This window comes from Cimex lectularius, unplaced genomic scaffold (genome assembly GCF_000648675.2).
Source record: "Cimex lectularius strain Harlan isolate CLEC.00 unplaced genomic scaffold, Clec_2.1 scaffold277, whole genome shotgun sequence".
In the NCBI taxonomy this organism is placed as follows: Eukaryota; Metazoa; Arthropoda; class Insecta; order Hemiptera; family Cimicidae; genus Cimex; species Cimex lectularius.
This window is the reverse complement of record NW_019394221.1, coordinates 240,255-251,347: the sequence shown is the minus strand read 5'-3', so window position 1 is coordinate 251,347 and position 11,093 is coordinate 240,255. Positions and strand designations below refer to the sequence as shown.

Genomic DNA, 11,093 nt, shown 5'->3' with positions numbered 1-11,093 from the left:
CTAACACATAAGAATGTGAGACCGATAGATAGATAGATAGAGATACTGAGTGGCAATAGAAAAGAGCGAGATTGGTATTAGAAGAGATAGATTGATAGATAAGTAAATAAAGAAATAGAGAGAGAGAAAGAGAGAGAGAGAGAGAGAGAAAAAGAGAGAAAGAGAGAAAGAGAGAAAGAGAGAAAGAGAGAAAGAGAGAAAGAGAGAGAGAGAGAGAGAGAGAGAGTGAGAGAGTGAGAGAGTTAAAGCGCCAATCAGACAAAAAGACAGTCAAACATAAATAGATATATGTATAGAGACATAAAGTAATGGTGAGAGAAATACAACGAGACAGAAAAGGGGCGAGAAATGGAAAGGAAAGAGAGGAAGAGAGAAGGAAATATGGAGTTAAAAATATAATTGATTAATTATTGTATTTATTTACAACCTCACATAGTAATTACAGGAGAGCAATAGAAACATAGGAGAGAGGAAGAGAAAGGGAGAGAGAGTGAGAGGAGAGGAGAGGAGAGGAGAGGAGAGGAGAGGAGAGGAGAGAAGAGAGAGAGAGAGAGAGAGAGAGAAAGAAAAGAAACGCGTGTGTGTGTGTGTGTGTGTGTGTATGCAATATATATCATCAAATGCACATATATATGTAAAGAAGGAGGAAAGTAGGTGAACTTTTTTATTTTTGAGTCTATTCAAGATAGCTATTATACATTACATATAAGGAAATATATATAAATATGCTGACATCATGTTATGGCGATACAGAGCAATAGAAAAGTAATGGGAAAGAGTAAGAGGGGGGAAGGGGAGGGGAAAACGAGAGAAATAAAGAGAAAAGGAAAGAGTGAAAAGAGAGAGATTTGATTTGATTTGATAAACGATTTTTTACAAATCTCGCAGAGTTAGTCCAATTTGACCTTCCTTACACTCAACGAGAAACGACCATTTTACAATTTGAATTTATATACATGCATTTCTAGATGATCCTATGTATATAATAATAAAAAATAAATTTAAAAAAATAAAAAATTAAGCTGAATCTGGAACAATAATAATAACTTCACTATTTTCGTGGTCCGCTTGACCAATTAATACTTTACAATTAATTAAGGTTTTTAGTTGAGATGAAAAATGGCACAAGGAGGGAAAACTCATAAGGTGGGGTTGAGATGGGGAGTTGATGTCCGAGCGAATCGAGGTCACGATAGCTCAGGTGGTAGAGCAGCGGCGTATCTAGCCGAAGGTCGTGGGTTCGAATCCCTCTCGTGCCATTAAATTTTTTTCATCTCAACTAAAAACCTTAATTAATTGTAAATAATAATAACTAAAAAAAATTGCATTCATTTAAATGTAATGAATCAATAAAGAAAGAAACTACATTATTATAAAATTTACAAACAATGTTATAATTTACATACATATAAAATTAAATTTTCAGCACTTCATTAAAAACTATAATAAATCTATTAAGAAAATAAGAAAACAACCTTGAAAAGTACTTACAAAATTTGTTCGAAATGACATACAATACACTATAATAGTTTGAAAACTTGACAGATATAATAATTCAATTATTAATCATTATTTATTAGTAGTTTTACATAAAGTTTTTTCATTTCTTCTATATTGGAGGCTTTCTTTCATCTGGTAAATCATTATATAGATACATAGTTGTAACTATTTTTTATATTTTTTAAATAATTTTTATAGATTTAAATCTCACAAGATTTGATATCAAGGACCATTCTTACATCTAATGTGAAAAGCAATGGTACTAATTTTACTCTACTTCTAATTTATTAAACAATAATTACTTCAAATAACCTTATTTTTTGGTCAATATGTTACATCTATTTGTTTAACATTGAACTACGAATGTATTTAATTCAAATTGTCTTTTGAAATAAATATTCTAATTTACAGAATAATTGAGCAATCAAGAAGTAAATTACTAATAAAGTAAATGAACAAAAATACTTTTTCAATCCAATCAACACAAATTGAAAAAAAATTGAAGTTAAATTTAAGACAGTGAATTTTTAGCATCAATCATGACTTGATAAGAGATGATTTTTAAGACTATTCTGGTAATCTTTGATATTTTTACATAGCTTTGTGTTCTTGAAAAGGTAATTGCACCTTTTACTGAGTATGACCTATTAAAAGTTTTGGTTTTGTGCTTAACTCCCAGAGGGTAGTTTGCAAACCTAGTGTCTCTAACATGAATCTGAGACATGTACTCAAATTTCACTCATAGATATTTTGGTTTTTCAACTTTTAAAATTTTAAAAACTTTAACTGATAAATTGTAATCGATTAAATCTTTAACGTTGAGAGATTTAAGTTGCGAAAATTTGTTATATATGTTACTATCATATTTCAGGTACAAGATAAATCCGTTATGTTTAATCCGACTTGCAATTTTTTGTTTGTGTACGATTTAAGTCACACATTGCTCCTAGACCCATAAGTTATGCGTGGAAAGATTACAGTTCAAACAAATGTGTGGTGGTTAGTGGCCGTTAGTAGAAGATTATTCGAAAATCGTGAGATGCGGTCTGGTGTGATGTAGGTATCAGAAAAACATTTTCTTTGTCGTGCCAACGTTTCGATCTTTATTGGGATCATCTTCAGAACCTGGGATTTACAAACTTTGTTTAATTTTAACAAATACATGTAGGATGTGGACTAGTGAATTTATACAATGCAAAAATATTTTTTTATATTCAATCAAAGTATTTCTACTCACTCAAAGTGTTTGAAGATGATCTCAATAAAGATCGAAAAGTTGGCACGATAAAGAAAATGTTTTTCTTAAAACCTACAACACACCAAACCGGATCTCACGATTTTCGAATGTTCATACAAATGGTTTTTTGATTTACATTTGCAAAACGTAACAATTTATTAAATTATGTAAGGTCGAGTAGATTTGATTTTTGATTTTTAACACGTTTATATCCCATCGTTGATTCTTCGTAAGCGTTAAACCCATTTTACATTTTCTTCATATTTAAAAAAATGTTAGCAATTTTAATTTTATTTACATTATCAAGGTTCAAATTTTCTAATAATTTATTATGGTCAAAAATTATTGCTTTGCGTTTAGTTGGGTTTAACGCTAATATATGGTTATTTCTCCAGTCTGCCAGTCTTACAAGTCTTACAAGGAGAGAGAGAGAGAGAGAGAGAGAGAGAGAGAGAGAGAGAGAGAGTGAGAGAGAGCGAGAGAGAGAGAGAGCGAGAGAGAGAGAGAAGAGAGAGAGAGAGAATAAATTTCAAAACTATTTAACAGTAAGTAAAAGTGTACACAACAAATATTAAATGGTCATTAAGAGATCAAAGAACAATACGCGTTAACCATGAACGAAAACGATTCAGTCATTGTTTCCAGTGGCTCGCCAGCGTAAAAGTAGATTGCGTCAGGATTTGCCAGAGTCAGTGAACCCGGACCACAAACCAAACTGAGCTGTGGCAATAATTGTTTACATTCATTCAGGATCAAAGTCACGGCCATGGTTAATGCTAAACCATTGAAGCTATAAAAAGCAATTCATAACAAATTCCATATTGATTGTTTTTGTCTCACGATTTACTGTCCTTCGCGCCATTGTTTCGTTTCGTAAAGAAAGTGTACCTTTTATTTATGCAAAAAGTAATAATATTTGTAAGTCGACGTGCCTCTATCCTTAATTTCAAATCACGTTCGGTAAATTAATTAATTATTATTTAATTTAAAAATAATAAATATTTTTGTTGTTGAATCACCGAATCGTTTTTTTTTCTGTTTTTACAGTAGATATTATTTTGAACATCAGAACGATAATAATTATTAATTGTTTACGTGTTTTTTGTTCAAAAAGTTTTTAACATAAGCTACTTATTGCCTTCACGTCGCTATATACTTTTTAAATACTTATTCTTCTAAATCATTTTGTTTCAGTGTACATTTTGTAAGAATTTTTTCCAAATCTCATTAAGATTTATGAAAACGATGGCATTGGGCTGAAAACGTTAGTGTGTTATTAACGAGAAGAAAACTAGGAAAACGTTTTTCATAAATTAGATCATCACAGTAACATATCATCCGTGTGCGATCTCACTGCATATTTGTATTGACCGTCGTAATCAGGGAGAAACTGCCGTCTCAAATTTGCATGCGTTACCGCTCGGGCGAAATTTTAATAAGCCCCAATTTAAAAAGTTTCAAAACAATATTTGTCCTTATTCGACTAAGTCAGACCGATTATGTGAAGTTTAAAACACGGACGAACTTGGACGTTTCCAGTCTTACATAAAACGTGGAGGGGTCGTCCTACCGGGATAGCATAAGCAGGAGGTGGATATATATAAGCAGAAAGGCTTTGAAAAGTATCCAGTATTCACATCGCTTCGCAATGTTGAAGGTACCTTCTCATTCTAGCATCTTATTTATTAACTTTTTTGTTAATTTTAAATTTTTTGCTTTTTCGTTTTCAGATATTTGTTCTATTAGCGGCGTTGATCGCGGTCGAAGCTGTGGCACCTCACGGTCACGGGCACGAAGAAAAAGACTACTATGTAGAACCTCATTACAGTTATGAGTATGAAGTTAAAGATCCCCATACTGGAGATTTCAAGACGCACAAGGAGGTACGCAAAGGCAAGCACACCGAAGGAGTTTATAGTCTTCACGAGCCTGATGGATCGCAGAGGACTGTCGAGTACCTCGTTGAAGGGAAATCTGGTTTTGTAACCAAACAGCATAGAGAAACTAAACATAGCTACGGAGGAAATCACGGAGGATACGGAAGTGGCGGCAACGGTGGTCACGGAGGGTACGGTGGAGGAGAAGCTTCTTCTCATGCTAGTTTTGAATTAAGCCACGGTGGAAAAGGATTTGGTTCCGGAAGTTCCGGCAACGGATTCGAACACGGACTCAAATATGGTGGCCAACAGTCTGGTCAATCTGATAGCGGTGGATATGGACACGAATTCGGAGGCTCTAACGGAGGTTCGCCTCATTCTTATTTCCAGTTTGGAAATGACGGTGAAGGTTTTAAATCAGAGGGTGGATCACTCTTCGGTGGTTACAAACAAAACGCAGGAGGATCTCTTGGATATGGTAGTGGCGGCAACGGTGGAAAAGCAAGCTTCGGGTTTCACAGCAGTGGAGGTGCTGAGTCTGGATTCGGAGGAGGAAGTAAATTTGGCGGTTATGCTCAATTCGGTGAAGGGTCTGGATATAAGTCAAGCGGTTCCCAATCGGGAGGCTTTAATGTAGGTCAAGGAAAACTATCTGGTAAATACGCTGGATTGTACCACCGTCAGGCTGCTAACAAAGGAGTTCAGAACAATGGCGGTGATTCCCAAGTCTCCTACCATTCATCTCCGCTTCATTATGGCAAATATTCTTTGGGCTTCAATCTTCAAGAACAGTCTGGTCATGGAGGACAACAATCGGGATATGGTCTTGGACAATCCGGATTCCACGGTCTTCAACAATCTGGTCATGGGCTTGAGCAGTCCGGATATCACGGACTCGAACAGTCTGGACAAGCTCTTGGACACTCAGGATTCCACGGACTTCAACAGTCCGGACACGTCCTAGGATATGGTCATCAACTCTCCGGATTTAACGGTCAGCAACAGTCTGGACATGGTCTTGGCGAGTCAGGGTTCTACGGTCTCCAACAGGGCGGTCATGGGCTTGGACTCTCCGGATACCACGGACTCGAACAGTCTGGTCACAGTCTCGGCGAGTCAGGGTTCCACGGACTCCAACAATCCGGACACGTCCTAGGATATGGTCATCAACTCTCCGGATTTAACGGACAGCAACAATCTGGATATGGTCATCAACTCTCCGGATTTGGCGGACAACAACAATCTGGATACGGTCATGAACTCTCCGGATTTAACGGACACCAACAATCTGGCTATGGAGGCAATCAGGCAGGCAAAGGGCAATCTGGTGTCGGACAATCCGGATACCACGGACACGGGCAGTCTGGATATGGACAACAGGGTTCAGGAGGCCATGGCAGTGCCAGATCATACGCCTACTTCAAACAATTGCCTAATTCCGGCAAGGGACCATCCCCAGCTTATGCGAAAAAAGTCCATAAACATGAATACTAAGTCACTGACAAGTCTGATGTAATTTTTAATTTCTGTACAGTTTTATAAATACAGTTTTTTTATACTTTTTTAAATAAGATTTATTTTATTATTCAATTACCACCAAACTCCTTATACGTTTTACTCATAACTATGAAGTAATCGAACAAAAATCATAAACGCCCACAAAGTTATTGGGGTTTAAAATTGTTTAATCTACGAATTTCAAATCCCAGAATTGTTTTGCAATGCAAATGAAATACCTAACCTGCTTCATTGAAACCATCATGATACCATATTGTGGTTGGCCGATTGATCTAACTTTTTCAAAATTTTCGTTCTCGTGCCTTTTTTTTTAAATTATATAAACGTTTACAAAATTTTGCTATGCTTGATGGTGTATATCGGGAAATGGGGTTACTCTTGCAGATTTACACAACGACAAAATTATTCGAAACTAAAAAGAATACAGCGCTTTGTGATAATTAACGATTTTAAGAGCGTAGTTTTGGAAGCTTCATGTGACTGTCATATCTGGCGACCCTCATCAAATTGAGAGGGAGATCGCTTAAAAATTATTTTCTACATTTCGAATCAAACACCCTGCCGTTCCACAAAAACTGCTATTCAGCTGAAATTATAAAAATAGAAGGTACACCCAAAGACGCGATGAAGAGAATCTTCATCGATGGAAGCAAAATTGATGGGCAACGGGAGTATAATGCCGTTGTATATAAAAAAAGACACTACTTCGAACTTTAACCTTCAATCTAACTGTCTGGTGCTCTTACAACCAAGCAGAGCTTCTAGCCAAATTCAAGATCCAGAACGATGCTTTCGAGGATCGATAGATTTTTGTAAATTACATTTCCGGAAGACTGAGAAAACTAATAGGCTCAACAACTGCTGGATATGTATGTACATCCAGAAGAATTGAGATGGAATAAATCATTAATCAGCATAATGACCGAAATACGATTACTGATTAAAGTTATATCACCGATCATCCTGATTCACCCGATTAAAAACAAAACAGGAAAAAGTCCAATCATCAAGACACAGTTTTATCACAAGTATGATTTGTTGATAGATACATCATCACCAATCATCCTTATTCACTCATAATCCTTTTACCTTATACTTTCATTTAAAGAGTTTAGTCCTCTGTACAATTGGGTATGTATGTACATCCAGAAGAATTGAGCTGTTATAAATCAGTAATCAGTACAATGACCGAAGTACAATTACTACTTAAAGTTAGATCACCGATCATCCTGATTCACCCATTTAAAAACAACACAGGAATAAGTTCAACCATTAAGATATAGTTCGATCATCATCAACCAACGTAATAATCGTCACCCAGTCATCCTGATTCACCCAAAAAACCAAAAGTTTCTGGCATAACATACAGACAGGTATGATCTGTTGTCAGTTACATCATAACCAAATCATCCTTATACCTTATAATTTTTACCAAAAGATTACAATTAATTAAGGTTTTTAGTTGAGATGAAAAAAAGTTAATGGCACGAGAGGGATTCGAACCCACGACCTTCGGCTAGATACGCCGCTGCTCTACCACCTGAGCTATCGTGACCTCGATCCGCTCGGACATCAACTCCCCATCCCAACCCCACCTTATGAGTTTTCCCTCCTTTTGCCATTTTTCGTGGAGCCGAAGGTCGTGGGTTCGAATCCCTCTCGTGCCATTAACTTTTTTTCATCTCAACTAAAAACCTTAATTAATTGTAATGATTTAATTGGTCAAGCGGGCCACGAAATTAGTGAATTTACCAAAAGAGTTTAGCCCTCTGTACAGCTATACAGAGTATGTACATCTGTGTGAACATTGAGCTAAAATAAATCAGTAATCAGTAACGCAATTTATATTTCTATATTATGATATAAAGTAACCCTTTATGACGATTGATTGACAGAAAATTGAAATGGGGTTGATAAAAAAAAAGAAGGGGAGATAAATTTCGTCCACTCTAGTAAGAAAAGTCTTAAATTTATTTTGGATAAAGCCATATTTTCGAATATTCTACAGGTATTTATATTTGGTAACTGTTTAAATCGTTAGAAATAGTTTCAAAGTCAAATCTTCAATGTGTGAAATATGTCAGGAGCATCGCAAATTGTTCAAGGTAAACGATGAAACCATTCGCTCTAGCTTACATCGGGGGAAAAGCTGGCCAAATGGATATCATAAATTGACCGACGGTGATATGCTCGCGATCTAAACGTTTGTCTTTCGTTGCTTTAAGTGCAAAAAGTAGAGGCGTTTATTGACCGGATGCGACAGAGATCTCGTACAATAACACCAGGTCGTACGAGAGCTATAGGCAGCTAAAATTCACATATAAGCACGAATGGGTTTTGAAGCCATATGAAAGAAAATGTTTTATAGTTTACTGAGAACTGTTCAAGACAAATTGACGTGATGAATACACCTAATCCGCCTTTGTAAACGAAAATGTTTGTTAAAGGTATTAAAACAATAACAAATAAAAAACCGCACCAACTTTTACGACTTTGGACGATATAAACCATTGAGTCTTTAACAACCCAACAAATATTATCAAAAAATAAAAAGTAAATGTGATGACAATATAAAATCTATGATTTAGTTATTGCGAAACGTTAAGGGAGCAAATTTCTAAACGATCTATATGTACTTACCTGTCGAGTCATATAACTAGGTGAATACTTACAGTTTACTTTCACCGGCGGGTCTACCTTTTTACATAATGTCTCAAAATTTACGCCGCCCAAACAAATTAGACCAGTTTCTGTATCATTTTTGTGTCTGCTCCGGATCACTCATTCCGTTATGTCATCGACATTGGGACAATATGAACGAAAACTGGATTTCGAGGCAATTATGCGCCCGTTTCTCAGGAACCTGTTGTCGGCGGTGAACCTGTAAATATTCGATCGCGGAAATCGAGAGCTGTCTTTATAAATTAAACTTATTAAAAAGTCTTAAGCATGTTTTTGTTATCTTAATTTTCCATGTTATAACTCGATTAATTATGAGGGTAGTTAATAAAACCGAACAAGATTCATAAAAAAGTATTAAACTCTCCTGGGAGTTCTTAAAATTCCTGTTGATTATACATTATAAAATCAAGTCTATATGTATTACAGTCTATTTCTGAAAGTTTGAATCAGTTGTTCAAAGTTTTTATTATAAATTATTTCATTTTACTGTGTTAGGACTATAACAATAAATAACAATAATAATAATAATTTATTTTAATCCATATACAGTATTTAAAATTTACATATTTGCTTGGAGAACCAGTTTAAAACTTCACCTCTCACTTTCATATACATATTAAACTTAAATTTCAAAATGAATTTCTTTTCTGTTGGGAAAAATAAACTTACAATCCCAACACTAAGGAACACTTATTATGACAGTTTGCTTCCATGATTTTTTTTATTTTTTATGTTTATAATACATATTACATTATACTATTCTATTGTTCTTATTTCAGTATTTTCGTTCATAAAGAAGTCGTCAACAGGATTTATTGTAAAATCCTTAATGTTTGTGATCTTACGATGTTTGCATATCGGCACACATTCGAACCCGACATACTTACAAATAGGCTTTCTTCAAAAATATCGACACTGCGAGGATTCATCTCTGGGACGGATCTGGGCAGGATCTCTACTGTTGCGAACCCACGTAAAAAGATGGTTGTTAACATTAAGTGCTGAGGGGTGATTTGTTATGTGCTCTGAAAAGGTTCTCTACCGTATGAGAAAATTCTATCTTAGGATTTTCTACCACTACTTTGTGATGTTGTGTGGGTCGCCTTTGGGTGAATAATTGCCTGATTGGTCAAAGTTCAACGAAAACTTTTGTAGCAACTTTAGGGGGATTTTACAAAGATTGACTGTAGGGCCAGTCAATCGATTTGTATCGTGTCAGTTCTCCCTGATTTCGTTATTAAGCGATATTTTTTGTTTCTGCTGTTTTTCTGAGTGAAATCGAATCATTAGACCAAGTTTTGACGTTTAAGGTACCGTTGGTTTTGATGTATACATCGATCGAAACTCACAACCCTTCTCAGTCACTCCTACAACACGAAACTGTCCAAAACAACGTTTTCGATATTATTCTATATTTTTTGGTTTTTATTACTTTTATAAAAATAGGACTAGAAGAGGGGGAGTTAATAATCAACCCGTTCAAGTTCAATCTATTCATGTTAAGATAATATATCAAAAAATTTTACACTTATCACTCTTCCCTCAGATCACTGTCTGAAGTAGCTTCTTATTCATTCACAAATCTGATTGAGATCGACTAGAAGGGCAAAAGGATTGAATTTTTTTAAATTAAACCGGAATATTTAATCGTTATAATAGTGTTTTCATATAAAACCTTCTTTTTGGACAATACAAAGACTAGAAGACATAGAAACTTTTTATTTTTATTTTCTTCTTTATTGTTGCCATTTTTTTTTATCTTTTTGTAGTTGAAAAGATCTTTTTGGCAGGCGTTATTATTTGAGGGTGTTTTTTAATATAAAATCGCAATTTTGAGATGTTTCGGCTATCATGGGTCATTTTCAAGTAGTACATTTTATTTCTTGAGANAAGTAGTATATTTTATTTCTTGAAAAAGTTTTAAGTTTATATTATTTTTAAAATATTAGAAACAATTAATTTTTTCATAATATTTATCTTAAACCTTGAAAAAATGTTGCCAATTGACTGTGTTTCGTTTAAGTTTTTTCCACTTTTTAATGTTTCTGCAAAATTAAGGTAAATATTATAATTAAATTAAAACGGTTGAAATAATTTAGATACAATAATGTAAAATTACTCAATGGAACAGGATCGCCACCACCTTGCAAACTTGCGATTTTGTATTTGAAAAATCACCTTTTTTTATAAAGATATAATAAGCCCGATTTGAAGGATTTGCCTTGAGTTGTAGAAAAATCGAAATTTATTGGACAATTTCTGTACCTACTGTTTAGGCT

The 11,093-nt window shown here is 34.7% G+C and overlaps 1 protein-coding gene across 1 annotated transcript; it reads left to right on the top strand.

Moving 5' to 3' along the window:
* The first annotated feature begins 4,333 nt into the window (after positions 1 to 4,333).
* Positions 4,334 to 6,162, top strand: LOC106670877 (glycine-rich cell wall structural protein 1.8-like). The gene is made up of 2 exons (XM_014401538.2): positions 4,334 to 4,394; positions 4,468 to 6,162. Exons 1-2 carry the CDS (start codon positions 4,386 to 4,388, stop codon positions 6,106 to 6,108), a joined length of 1,650 nt encoding a protein of 549 aa, XP_014257024.1. The 5' UTR covers positions 4,334 to 4,385; the 3' UTR covers positions 6,109 to 6,162.
* Positions 6,163 to 11,093: the final 4,931 nt, after the last annotated feature.